Source organism: Choristoneura fumiferana, chromosome 10 (genome assembly GCF_025370935.1).
Source record: "Choristoneura fumiferana chromosome 10, NRCan_CFum_1, whole genome shotgun sequence".
Classification (NCBI taxonomy): domain Eukaryota; kingdom Metazoa; phylum Arthropoda; class Insecta; order Lepidoptera; family Tortricidae; genus Choristoneura; species Choristoneura fumiferana.
The window spans coordinates 986,940-1,001,759 of record NC_133481.1 but is presented as its reverse complement, the minus strand read 5'-3'; the positions used below and the strand labels follow the sequence as shown (position 1 = coordinate 1,001,759).

At 41.0% G+C, this 14,820-nt stretch overlaps 2 protein-coding genes across 2 annotated transcripts in view; both read left to right on the top strand.

Annotated features, from left to right (window-relative positions):
• kek2 (leucine-rich repeat, immunoglobulin-like domain-containing kekkon 2 protein) overlaps positions 1 to 14,820 on the top strand; it is an 89,265-nt gene that overhangs the window by 41,765 nt on the left and 32,680 nt on the right.
• LOC141431809 (uncharacterized) lies at positions 7,369 to 12,542 on the top strand. The gene is made up of 5 exons (XM_074093002.1): positions 7,369 to 8,160; positions 8,249 to 8,349; positions 8,423 to 8,508; positions 8,581 to 8,733; positions 8,823 to 12,542. Exon 5 carries the CDS (start codon positions 10,206 to 10,208, stop codon positions 11,442 to 11,444), a length of 1,239 nt encoding a protein of 412 aa, XP_073949103.1. The 5' UTR covers positions 7,369 to 8,160; positions 8,249 to 8,349; positions 8,423 to 8,508; positions 8,581 to 8,733; positions 8,823 to 10,205; the 3' UTR covers positions 11,445 to 12,542.

Below are 14,820 nucleotides of genomic sequence, written 5' to 3'. Positions count from 1 at the left end.
CTGTTTGCGTGTGTGCGTGAGCTCCTAGTGTCCGTATACGGCCGTAATTGACGTTCAAAGTAAAGCAACTCGTTTGCGGCTTTAGCGGAATATTTAATTTCGAGTGTGGAATCAAAAAATCGGTTACGCTGAGATACTCCAGCCATTAGTTTTTGGTGAAATAATTCTTCCTAATTTACGAAAAAAACCTGAAGAAAGGCAATATTGATAATAGCGCCATCTAACGGGACACTGAGCATGAGCTAACCAGGAGCATAGCTCTTAACGCTGCGCCAGGGCTGCACAACCTTGTAGTGTTGGAGGGAGTCTGCTGTGCGGCGCGGTGGACGCCACATCTAACGTAGCAAAGAACCACCACAAGAAATCTCGCTTTCACTTAAAAAATCTGCATCGAAATCGAGCCATTTGCTTGAGAGCTGTCACAAACGGGCAGACAGACAGACATATATTGGAGTCAATCTTATAACACCCCTCTTTTTTGCCGTCGGGGGTTAAAACACGAAAATAATCCAGAATCATTTTAAGCACCTTGTAGAATCAACTGAACACGTAAGTTAAAACTTGCATCATATTATTATAACAAAAGGAGCCGACGAGACATGAGCTCATTCAACCTAATAATAATAATTATTCGAGCAGTTTATTATCAGTTTACTTTTACAATACCAACTCTGTATCCAATATAAACACTTATTTTTCCCACTTCCCGGCCACCGCTTAATATAAATCATTTTTCTAATCCGCACAACTCCGCATTTTTTCTCAAAATTGACGTCATTAGATCTTTTCAGCGATACAGAACCGAAGACGGGAAAAATTATAATAAGATGAAAGAAAAAAACGTACAATATTGTACAGAACTTAATTTTCCGGTCCCTAAAATTGTCGGGGGATCTTCGGGGAATCAAACCCGATTCGTTATAAGAAGAATATTGGATGGTCCTATTTTATAAAAATGAAGCATTAATATTTACATCGTTATTTGCGAAGGGACTTGAATCTTAGGCGCTTAGGGAGGCGGTTTCCTAGACCGTAAGTTAACGAGAAGTATCTTCAGTAGGTACATTTAATAGTGCCATGAAATTTATGATAATTAAAAGGACTTTTTGCTGATTGTGCTAAAGTAAGGAACCAAATTATATGATTTAAGCTCTCTCTCTTTAAGGTTCGAATTTTTCATTCAGAAATACGGAATCTGAAAAAACTAGCCAGTGTGTATGTATGTAAGTATAATAACTGTTTCACGCTTTTTATCACAATATTTCCACGGGCTCGGAAGATACAAAATCCCAACTGCGATATCCAGAATTCATAATTCGCCACGGAATTCACATCCCGTGGGAATTTGACAAAATCCCACCTGAAACCTGAAATTTCAATTGGGACGCACCAAAAAAATAACCTAGTTTTTATTTTATTTTTGGAAAGAATAGGACATTTTAAGATACCATTTTCATTGTTTTTGAATTTGGATGAGTATTTAATTTTTTATATTTTTTTTTACGAAATACGCTGGATGACGTCACAGTGAGACAGCCACGTTCCATTGCCTAGAAAAATTCAGGTCGTACATAACATAATCTGTGGCATTACAATGTGACAGTAATTTAAGCACGGCTTAGGGTCCTAAATGAACCATGACAAATAGTTTTATTTATTTCTCTTCTTTTAGCTTCGATTATTCCTATGTTTGTTTAATGATGTAATAGTAAATAGGTAGATATTTTTATTTAAATCTGATATTTAAATTCTTTTGTATTTACTTGTAACGTAGTAATTTAATAATTTAATTTGTAAAAATACATTGGAAATACTCGTATACATTTCGGACTTTACGATAAATGACAACTGTTTAAAGCCGGGTGCGCATCATGTGATTAAAGTTCTATCTTTGTCACTCGTTGCTATTATATGCAGGACAGCAACATTTCAAACAGTCAATTTGCTTAACAGTGTAGACCTGCTTTATAACTGCCTTTGTGACGAGACACTGCAATGGTCAAATGAGGGTCATTACTTAAATTTTGCTTATTTAATTCAGTTTATCACATTTTTGGAATCTGATTTCTGAAAACGCTTCACAAATCCTATTTCTCCAACCTAACCTAACGGTTATAAAGTAACGGTCATAACTGCGGGCAAAGGCTAGTATGTCATACTTAGTCATGTCACAGTTCACCCAGTTTCAGGAGGTTTGGACTTTTCTACACATCCCCGGCTTAGTTCAGAAAGTTTTGATTACTTTATCGCTAGTTTTGAGTAGAAGGCGTTCCGAGCAGGTCGACGAAGCGAGTCGATATTTTGTATGGACTTTGTGGTAATTTAATTTGCTCCATAAAATACTGATTTATGACTACATATTTTGTTTATTTATGATAATGTCATAGTAGAAGTAAAAAATACAAAAGTTTCAATGTGTGTGTGTGTGTGTGTGTGTGTGTGTGTGTGTGTGTGTGTGTGTGTGTGTGTGTGTGTGTTTGTGACGATATTCTCGCGATCTAGAAGTAGGTATATAAAATTTACCTATAACCTTAAGTCTACAGACATAGTAAAAACCCCCCTCATCCATATTTATATGACAGAACAACGTTTGCCGGGTCAGTAAATTAGAAAATTTAATAAACTAAAAACAAAAACTTGTCATATGCCACCAATAAACTCGTTTCAAGAGGAAATACCCTGAGCATTCAGCTGAAATTCAATCAAATAACCAGATCTCTCTCGGCTATGAAACGCTGTTAAAATTTGAATTTTGAAACATCACAAGTATGCAGGGAGCGCATTCAATTTCCTCGGCCACAAAGGTGCTAACTGCGGAGGTTGACGTGCAAACTGAAATTGCGTTTCGTTGCACGCGTGCTGCGGTGCAATGTCACTCATACTAATAAAGCTGTTTGAGATGCAAAAGATACTTGGATTTTTACCCGATTGTCCGAAAAAGGGTAATGATTTTCAAGCGTTTATTTTATGACTACTTCGTCTTCTGTGTAAAAACCTCCTAGCCTTGTGTATCCTGGTATAATTAGCTTTTTTTTTAAACTGTCGGAGTGACAAAAAAAATACTTTACAATACAATACAATACATCATCACCATCATCATCATCAGCCGGAAGAGGTCCACTGCTGAACCAAGGGATCCCCGTTAGAACGCCACAATGAACGACAACACTCGGCACTTGCATCCACCGGTTTCCCGTAACTCTCACGGTGTCGTCAGTCCACCTGGTGGGAGGCCTGCCAACGCTTCGTCTTCCGGTACGTAGTCGCAACTCGAGGACTTTTCTCCCCAACGGTCATCTGTTCTTCGAGCGATGTGGCCCACCCATTGCCACTTCAACTTGCATATTTTTCCAGCTAAGTATATGTCGGTGACTTAAGTTCTTCGACGAATTTCCGTATTCCGGATTCTATCGCGCAAAGAAACTCCGAGCATAGCTCTCTCCATAGCTCGTTGCGTGACTCTGAGCCTGTCTAAAAGGCCAACAGTCAAGCACCACGTCTCAGCGCCATAAGTCATCACTGGCAACACACACTGGTCCAGCACTGGACGAGAAGATATCACGAAGTTTCCCGAACGCTGCCCATCCGAGTTGGATTCTGCGGGCGAACTGTTTGTCGAACAATACTATGACTCTTTATTGTTCACCAGAAATAGTAAGCGATACAGAAAACAGTTACACAGAGAAAAAATTACAAGCAGCAATAGGCGGCCTTATCACTATAAAATATTTTTAGAATTAGTTTCCATTTCACAAAAGTTTTTCTGAAAACTAACTATTTTTAGCGCCGTTTTCAATATTTTTGCTAATAAATAAAGTTTAATTATGTCATTTGTAAACTTATTATTATGAAGAGGATACTCCGCTTCGTTCAAATTTCCATGTTGATCTTGAACGGGAATCATACCTACTCATTCTGTGAAAATTTAGACGGGAAAAATTACTACTATGTACAAAAGAGACCGAAAGAGGGAGCGACGTGGAATGGAAGGGTCCTTCTAAAGACTAGTACAATCGGCGTCCAAACAATGTATTTTTCAACGCATCATGCCTTTATCAAAACACATTCTGTCTCAAATACACACTTCTGGTTTAAAGCTATTAACAATCTACCTAACATCACCAAGTTCACATTGTTCCATAGAGATACGTTCGTATAAAAAATATAAAAAACTCAACCAAGTACGAATGGGTATTTTTTACGTGGGACGAGTTTTTCTCGATAGAGGTTTTTTCAAACCGGTAGTAGATTTTTTTGACATTCATAAGTGCTTGTTATAGCCTGCATTGAATAAAGATATTTGGACTTGGCTTTGAAGGGTATTCTCGTACAATTGTTATTATTAAGACGATACAAATAACGCCAAAAAAATATTTGATTTTATTTTCATTATTTATTAAAAAAATATATTAAAAGCTGATTATTGCAATAAAAAATACAGGTACATTTCATTAATTAACAACTAATCCTTAATTAATTGGATTGTTGCAGTCAATGTTTATAATATTACTTGATTATTTGGAATTAATGGGTACAATACTAATTATAATTTTAATATTTTACTCTGAGTAGGTAGGTATACAATTTTTATTTAAGGAGGTAGGTTTAACCATCGCACAAAGATATGCTTAATCTTGTTGTGTTTGCTATTCACAATTACTTGCACAGTTTCAAATGGAAATTTATTAAGTATGCGAGTCAGTGTGGTTATTAAAAACTGCCCGCGATTTCGTCTCGCGTCCCGAATTATGCGATTTTCAAACATAAAACATTTCCCTGGTCTTCACGATCACGATCACTCATCACGATCGGTTCAGCATTTTAAGCTTAACACGTGACAAATAAACATAATCAAATTCACATTTATAATATTACATAGTTGTCATACTCATCACATTATTATCACACTCAAGTCATTATTTATTAATTCATGTATTCAAGCTTTTATTCAAACGCATTATTGTAAAGGTACAATTGAAGTACTTAATACTAAACTATCCTAAAAACAACTTGACTATAATATATACAATTCCCCCAAGTCTTGTCTTGTGCCAATTATTTCATTAATTTTAATATAACTAAATAATGGAAAAAATACTCAACATATGTGAAAATAATTTGAGCTAACTGTATATACGTAGCTTATAACATTTTAACTCCACAGCCTCCCTTCGCGAGATCACACACAAACATTTAAAAGGGAATACTTTACAACGTGAAACGTATTTTAGGAACAAATATAAACATTCGCTTATTGCCTGTCGTGAACCTGAAACAAATATCAAATATTCTTTCAATACATTCAACGCAAATGGTGGTTATATTGTTAACCTCTTTTTATAGAAAAGGGTAAACAATAAACGGTCGTAAACCAAACTTTGTTATCAAGTTTTAGTCAATGTATGTATTCAGTCGGTTGTTTTTATTGTTAGAAATAGACGGCATTATAATTAAATATACCTACCCTAACCAACAAAAACTTGGAAAACCCCGACTTTGTCACTTCAAAGTTCAATAATTCAAAAACGGCTGAACCGATTTGATATAACACGTCTAAAAACCATCGCTAGAGAACCTGCTTTCGAATGAAAAAAAACCGCATTCAAATCGGTTAACCCGCTTAAGAGCTACGGTGCCACAGACAGACACACAGCCAGACACACAGACAGACAGACACACATAGCGGTGAAACTTACAGCACCCCTCTTTTTGCGTCGGGGGTGAAAAAACAGCAGGTGACGTGGATGCAGGCCAACTGACGCGTGGCGTGTGCGATTAATAAGCGTCCGCTGTCCGTTATGTTACCTATACTATTATGGGTATACTGTACGGAACCCTCTACGCGCCAGTCCGACTCGCACTTGGCTATTTTTACTGGTGTGCCGTGAAACTTTGATCCACGAAAAGTGTGGCGTTAAAACCAAAAGGGTGAAAAAAAACCTGACCTAGGCTATAATAGGTATTTGTACATTCTCTCCCCGGCCTTTCACTTTATTTTCTTTCTTTATTTTCGCAAGCATGCTTCGATTGCCGACAGCAACACACACAAACAAAACACAACACAAGTTTTAGGTAAGTTTCTCACTGAAAATTAGCGCCACGGCTTGCCGTGGCAATATGCTGAATGGGGTCCTATAAGCGTCCTGTATGTCTCGTTTGTAGGGTTCCGGAGCCAAAATGGCAAAAACGGAACCCTTATACCTAGTTTCGCCATGTCTGTCTGTCTGTCCGTCCGCGGCTTTGCTCAGGGACTATCAATGCTAGAAAGCTGTAATTTTGCACGGATATATATGTAAACTATGCCGACAAAATAGTACAATAAAAAATTTAAAAAAAAAAATTACGTTACCTCCCATAGACGTAAAGTGGGGGTGATTTTTTTTTTCTCATCCAACTCTATAGTGTGGGGTATCCAACGGGATTGGTCTTTTAAAATCATTAGGGGTTTGCTAACAAGATTCGATCGATTCAGTAATTTTTTTGCGAAATATTCAACTTAAGTGCAAATTTTTATTAAAATCGAGCGTATAAGATTACCTCGTATGCGAATAATTCTTGCCAACCTAGACACCTCACTCACATCTAATATCAGGACTACCTAGGGATTAGTTACCGTCTGGTTCACAACTAAGTTCTCTGCGCAGCTTCGCGCTTCGCGAACACTCGCTGCAATCGACGGGTTATGTTCTACCCGTCGTAGCGGCTAAAGTTATAAAAGACTCGACTCTTCTAGTCTTTAAACAAAAAGCTTCAAAGTGCTATTCTCTAATCGGAGTATTTGTGGCAGTCAAGGATTCAAATCTTATTTCATAGTGACTTTGCTTACACCATTAAAAAAATTGGAAATCTCAAAAGTCTCCCAGGTAAGCTTTACAGTTACATAGTCAACAGAGAGTTTTTCGAACAGGTGGCTTTTGACATTCAATAGGTACTTGTAGCCTAAATTGAATAAAGATATTTTGACTTTGACTTGGCGCGAGCGTTCTTTATTACGATGTCAACAAAGACCATATTAACTGGAAATTATCAAAGAAATTTAGTGTAATACCGGAATAAGGATTCAATTGCCTGCTCAAATGATTCAGGAGACCGAAGTCACACATAAAAAGCTATTTAGGACAACAGGCCGGTGAAGAGAGCGTATCCAGAATGACCCGGCGGTCGATTGGTTGACCAAGCTAAGCTTAAGCGTAAGTGCCGCTGAAAAGAAGGAGTAGAGAAGGATCTACGCGCCCTGCACGCTCAAAACTGGGAGGAGATCGCAGAGAACAGGGCATATTGGCGCCAACTCGTGTTGGAGGCCAAGATCCACCTCGGGTCGTTGAGCCAGCCAAGTAAGTCAGGATAAAAACTTCCTTATACTGTAACACCCGAAATCTGGTATTACGGTTTTTGGATGCGTCCTTCGGGCAAATGGGTGATTGGTACTGACCTGCCGTATGAAGACGTATCCCTAGCTCATGATTTGAGTACCTTTCTGATTCTATTTGTCTTCCAAAGGGCATGGTAAGCGGGATAAACATTGCAGCCACTGATACACTTCGTATATGTGATTTTTACACTGCAATTGACCAACTGCTGGCGGCTTATCATATCACGACGATCCTTTCTTTCTGTAGAACACTACAAAGTTCACATTTAGCTCGTAAAACAATACAAAACCTTTTATTTTCCATCGTAAACAACCTCATAGGATGATCTTTCGCCGGGAATGTCGAACTGCCAAACTGACAACTTCGCTGACGTTTGACAGGTCGATAAAGATGGTGCTACACGATATTGATTGCCGATTTTTGATCTTTAGTTTACAATTCTAGGTTTCCGGCTGCTGTTTAGTTGCTGATTCATTTTGTATTGACATCCTGCGATGCGCTGCCATTCTTTTGGGAGCAAATAAACACTTTTCTTTCTTCTTCTTTTTGTTACGACTCGATATTACGCGACCGAGTGAAATGTCTTTTTGAGGTTGGTAACACGGCGATGTCTTTTTGAGGCGGTCGGATTCTACCGGCCATTTTGGCAGGATGACCGGCAGATATTGCAACGGGAGCGGCGTCTACATGCTTTTGTGGTTCTAAAGTGGAATTCATGAGTGCTTTTCGACATCCACGTTATATTTGAGCCTAGTGGTAGCTCCATCCGCCGCCACCGTGCTGAATCGTGAGTACTAACAAGTGGATTCTCTAAACTTTGACCGGCGCGCTTGTCGATGAGACGCCAAGTTGATACGTAAATTATTTTGTTTCAGATTCCTCATGATGATTCCCTGACCCTCTTTTAAACTAATAAAACACAGCGGACCCGTGTCTAAAGGCCGTCTAGATTAAATACTACGTCGTAACGCAAATGGTAAGTCTTACATAGACGCGCTGTTGGGAGGGCGTCATATAGATGTTGTACTAAGAGATCGTACTTATTTCAGATCATCCAGCGCTCAACTCTAACTCAAACACAGCGGGCCCGTGTCTAAAGGTCGTCTATATTATATACTGCGTCGTAACGCAAATGGTAAGTTTTACATAAACGCGCTGTGAAGAGGGCGTCGTTTAACTGGTGTACTAAGACATGTACTTATTTCAGATCGTCCTGCGATCTACTCAAACACAGTGGACCCGTGTCTAAAGGCCGTCTATATTATATACTGCGTCGTAGCGCATATGATCGTTAGACGCACAACTCCAACACCGCGGCCTGTGTCTAAAGTCTAACCTCTTCTAGTAACCTACCCTTATGGTGAGTGTCTTGAACATTTTAGCTTGACGCTTCGGGTTCAAATAGTGTTGTTAAACATTTGCACTAAAGTGAGTTTTTCTTCATTTTAGGGTGTCAAGTACGGGGCAAGGAGTGTTGTGTGTCTCGTGGTCATCGTCTAGCGAGGGGCGAGCAAGCGGCCGTCGATCTCCGAGGACGGGCTGTGCACGTGATGTTACTCATTGCTTAAACTTTCTTTATTTAAATTCTTGTCTGGGGAACCGATCCTTACACCCTATAATTTAAAACCAAGCGCCTCTTTTGATGAAACCACGTAGATAGGAGTTTAACTTGCAACTGCAAGCGTGTCCTCATGTTACTACTCTAATTTTAAATAACTATTCTCGACCTGTAACCAGACCATTTAGGTCTTACATTGTTAATAAATGTGTATAACCTGATTGGGTATATTTGAGTATCCAAATATAGGTAATTAATTTACTACTCTAATTTTAAATAAGTGAAATAAGCTTTACTTAAGGCTATAATTGTTAAGAAAGGTGCATAACCCTATTGGTTATCCAGGGATGAGTATTTGACTTGCTACTCTATTTTTAAACCCCTGATTAGACCTCATTTAGGTCTTAAACTTGTTTTCAACGGATGAATACACGACCATGAGACGAGAATTCCTAGTTTAATTTAACCAGTCCTGTTTGTGGTGCGGCCAATCTTTCTACGGCGCCCAAGGTTATTTCGGCCGTACCCTCAAGCCAGCCGATCGCACGACCCTACTTCATGCCGCGCTAGCCGGAGCGGCCCTGGGTTTTGGGGTATCCTCGTGACGGACCCCAGGGTGAAATCACAAATACAAATAAAAACAAGACCGAAATATTCACCGTTACAGTGGCGCCCAACGTGGGGCTTGAAGGATTTATGGTTTCATTCTCGTTCTCATTAGTGTATATAGGAGGGTGTAAGGATCTGGTACATGCATTAGCTAATAATGTTTGTGTTTCATCTAAGTACATGCTTATGTACTCTAGTATGCTATTACTTGTACTTCTAAACTAATAAATAAAACTGTCTACTTTGCTGCTCTGATACTAAAATACTATTGTTCTAGTTTTAAACAAATACCAGTTATAGGCACTTCTGCCTTTACTTGTTTACTGCTATGGAGCTACTTTTGGTATTTGACTACTTTATAATAATTAAAGCTTGAGCTTTTAAAATATCATTCTGCTGACTTTACTGAGTACTTATCTGTGATCCTGCTCACTTTATTGAGCCCTGATTTAAGAACCTGCTCACTTCATTTAATGTTTATATGTGTGAACCTACTGGCCTTATTAAGTGCTTATATATATTTTTAAGAATCTGCTCACTTTAATGAGCGCATGTTTATGTGCCTGCTCACGTTACTGAGCGCTTGCTTATACTCTTTTCCTTAAGAATATTTCGCTTTTAGCGATAAACATACTGTTTATTAGTTATAAGTCACTATTATAAAAATGGATCTGTCTACTAAGGTAGAGTGGTTGACAAAAGAGGAGCTTGCGCACGAGTTAACTAAATTGCAAATACCTTTCGCGGAGTCTGACAGTTGTGACACCTTGCGTAAATTGTTTAGGCAAACGCGTTCTCTCATTCGACGCGGTAGTCTCAAACTTAGCATCGGCACTCTTTCAGCGGACTCACCAAGTGAAATGCCTACATGCCGAGTTGCGATTCAGGGTCTACAAAAGGAAGTAGCTGAGGGAACGGCGTTGTCTGATGCCAGGAGGCAACGTTTAGTAGGCCGAGTCGAGTATTATCTGGGACGTTTACATCAAATCACAGGTCAAGGTGACGCTGACGAGGTTCAGACTCTCAAAGGCGTTCTGGTCGAATGCTTGTCCACTCTTAACCCGGATGAAGACTCCTCAGACTCCGAAGTGGAGGTGTTTCGCTCACCAAGGAAAACGCGAACTGAGGCGGTGTGCCGAGCTGAGCCCCGTTATAACTTAGCCAGTTTAAATCTTAAATTTAAGGGTGACACATGCGTGCGCGCTTTCGTCACGCGCTTGGATGAACTGAGGCAGGCTAGGGAGATACCTGAGCGGATTATTTTTAATGGTTTTCCTGATGTTCTGGATGGACCGGCTCTGTTCTGGTACCGATCCAATAGGGACAACTTTACTTGCTATACCGATCTTTTAAAGGCTCTTAAAGCTGACTTTGACATACCGGATTTTGATTTTCGACTCCTGAGTGAAATCAGAGCTCGTACTCAAGCTAAACACGAATCAATCGTAGTGTACTTGTCCATTATGGGCGCACTGTTCTCTAGGTTAACGGTGCCGTTGGCAGAAGCTGAACGTCTTGACATCCTATTGCGTAATGTTAGGCCCGAGTACAGTAGGGAGCTAGCTTTAATTGACGTGACGTCTATTGAGATGCTGAAGTCTCTGTGCAAGCGTCTCGAGCTTGCAGGGTCGCGAGCAGGTAATTTCACCGAACCCTCTTCGTCAGGATACACGGTGGCTCCGGACGTGCAAGTGCAGTCACGCAACAATACTGCTTGTCGCAAACAGGCAGTTGGCTCTGTTGACAAGACGGAAGGGACTTATTGTTTCAGGTGTAAACAAGCTGGTCACAAAACTAATCGTTGCCAGCGCTCCCGTGAACTGGTGTGTTTCGGATGCGGTCATCCAGGTGTACGGACACCGGAGTGCCCGCGTTGTACGAAGGGTTCTACTTCAAAAAACTAGGTAAACAGGTCCCGCGTAAAACCTGCCTCGCGCGACCTCAAAAAACATGTTTCTTACCTTCTGCTGACGACTATCGTCCATACTTAACTGTACGTGTTCTTAACGTTAACGTCTGCGGCCTTCTTGATTGTGGCGCGGCGTGCTCGATACTCGGTGCTAATGCACACACTAAATTCTTAAATTTAAACTTGGAAATGCTTCCATTCGACCGTCCGCGTGTCTTACGTGTCGCTGATGGTGTAGACTACATTTGCAAATTCTATATGAACCTACCTATACAATATAAGGGAGAGGTACAACTTGTACTATTTCACGTGCTGCCGGAGATTAAGCTGCCCATACATTTCGGCATTAATTTCTGGAAGGCCTTTAACTTGGCCCCTGACGTGCTTGCCTGTCTTCCTGCAGACGTATCTTCTGTAGCCACTATTATTGGTAGTGTGGAGGAGGATGGCTTACGCAATTATGAGGAACTTACTCCTGAACAAAAACGGGCTCTTGACTCTATTAAAACTTTATTCGATAACATTAATACCGATAAGGTCGGCTTAGGTTGTACGCCATTAATACAACACGTTATTAATACGGGTGATGCTAAACCTATTAAGCAAAAATATTACAGACTTAGTCCGGAAAAACTTAAATACTTGGATGCCGAGTTAGACCGCATGTTGGAAAGTAAAGTGGTTGAACGTTCTTTTGGTGAATGGAACTCACCTCTTACTCTAGTTCCTAAGGCGAATGGGGAAGTGCGAATCTGCTTGGATAGCCGCCGACTTAACGCGGTGTCAAAAACTGACGCTTACCCCTTACCTTATATCAATTACATTATTGACAACCTGCGTGACGCGAAGTACCTTACCTCACTCGATCTGAGCGCGGCGTACCACCAGATTCCCCTTCATCCAGACTCGAAGGAAAAGACCGCTTTCACAGTGCCAGGCCGAGGCCTTTTTCACTACAATCGTATGTGCTTTGGCTTAGTGGGCGCGAGTGCCACGATGCAAAGATTGATGGACGGGTTGTTTGCTGCGGAATTCGACAATAAGGTCTTCGCTTACATTGACGATATAGTTATCTGCACCTCGACTTTCGAGGAACACTTGGATATCCTTCGACGGGTGTACATAAAACTAAAGGAGGCTAACTTGACGATCAACATGCAAAAATCTAAATTTTGTCGTAGCGAGCTTAAGTATTTGGGCTACATGGTGGACCGCTTCGGTTTACGTACTGATCCTTCCAAGGTTGAGGTCATCATGAACTTTCCTGTCCCTCGCGACGTCAAGGAGTTGAAGCGTTTTCTGGGAATGGCCGGTTGGTACCGCCGTTTCATTCACAATTTCTCACAAGTAGCTCGCCCTCTGACTCGGTTGACGAGCAAAAAGCTTAAATTTGAGTGGACGCCGGAGGCTAATGAGGCGTTTAACACTTTAAAGTCTGCATTGATCACAGCCCCTATTTTGAAGTGCCCGGACTTCAGTTCTCCTTTTTACATCCATACAGATGGTAGTTCTTTCGCCATTGGTGGCATGCTGGCCCAAAGAATAGATGGAGTGGATCATCCCGTTGCCTATTGCAGTCGTACTTTAAATGCGCAGGAGGTGAACTACACGGCCACCGAACGAGAGCTGTTGGCGGTCATCTACGCTTTGGAGCAATATAGGCCTTACGTCGAGGGTTCTAAATGCTATATTGTCACGGACCACGCATCTCTCAAGTGGTTCTACAAATTGAAGAACCCTACAGGTAGACTAAACAGGTGGGCCTGTCGTTTGAGCCAGTTTGACTTTGAAATTATTCATCGTAGAGGGAAAGAACATGTAATTCCTGACACTCTTTCTCGAATCAAGGTGGACTCTATCTCTTTTGACCCTGCAACTGTCCAGGACCCCTGGTATACTAAACTGCTTAAAGGGTGCAGTGACAATCCTCGAATTTTTCCTAATTTTACGGTCACTGACGGTAAACTCTTTCGACTCTCTAAAAATAAATACAGTCTCACTTCTCGCTTTGAGTGGAAACTTGTCGTGCCTAGTGAACATCGGGAGGAGATCTTGCGGCAGTACCACGATGAACCGACTTCCGGTCATTTCGGGGTAGCTAAGACCCACAAACGGATTAGTGCCGACTACTTCTGGCCAAATCTTTACCACGACGTGGAGAAATATGTCGCTGCCTGCGAAATCTGCAAATGTTATAAATCTTCCAATACCGCTCGTGCTGGTCTCATGGGCAACCCTCGCATTGTCACCAAACCCTGGGAGGCCATCTCCTGCGACATCCTTGGACCTTTTCCTCCGTCTTATGCAAGGAACCAGTATCTTTTCGTCTGCGTGGATTATTTTAGTAAATTTTCACATATGTTTCCTTTGCGTAGCGTTACGGCCAAGGCTATTGTCAAGTGTTTGGAGAAGGGAGTGTTCTTACGCGATGGGGTCTGCAAATACATCTATGTCGATAACGGTCCCCAATTCGTTTCGCGAGATTTCAGAGATCTGATGAAGAAATATAATGTTCCTAATGTGTTTTACAACCCACGCTATCATCCGCAGACCAATCAGACCGAGCGCTTAAACCGCGATATTGTACGCGCCATTGCCTCGTACGTGCGTTCTGATCATCGTACATGGGATCAGAACATACCAGAGATACAATGTGCACTTAATACGGTGGTCCACGAAAGTACCAAGTTCACCCCTTTTTATCTGAACCATGGTAGGGAAATGGTGATAGACGGAGCTTTGCTCAATCTCGATGTTCCGGTCGACCCGGTGTCGGTGGTACTGGAGCGCGAGCCATTTTCAACTAACTTATCTAAGCTACGTGGCATTTACACTACGGTCCAAGGTCATCTTCGGAAAGCTTATGACCGAAACGTGAAGTATTACAACTTGCGGAAGCGCCCCATCCAATTTGAGGAGGGCCAGATCGTTTACAAGCGATGCTTTCCCTTGTCTAATGCCAATAAATATTTCAGCGCAAAACTCTCACCTAAATTTCAAAAGTGCGTGATTAGCGCGAAACACGGCCTTTGGTTTATTCCTTAAAATCTTTAGAAGGAAAACCGTTGGCAGATTCCATATCAAGGACTTACTCGAGCGAGGTGAAGATCGGCCGGATGCCGGTCCTCCCCAGTAGTTATTTGTTGTTAGGTAATAGTGTTATTTGTTTGATCTGCTATCTGTTCGGTTCCTGGCAAAGTGTAAGCTAAGCGAACGACAGAAGCCCCATGTATTTAGGTAATGAATGTTAAGTGTTACGCTAGTTCATCTGTTTCTACTCATAAGCGAATAGCAATAGATACCCGTTCGTAATTTAAGTATTCTATGACCGGACTTGTAGGAATTATGGAAAGGAAGAATGATTGTCCTGT

Bases quoted from the DNA above. Each gene is read 5' to 3' on its own strand.
- LOC141431809 (XM_074093002.1), top strand. From the start codon at position 10,206: ATGGATCTGTCTACTAAGGTAGAGTGGTTGACAAAAGAGGAGCTTGCG.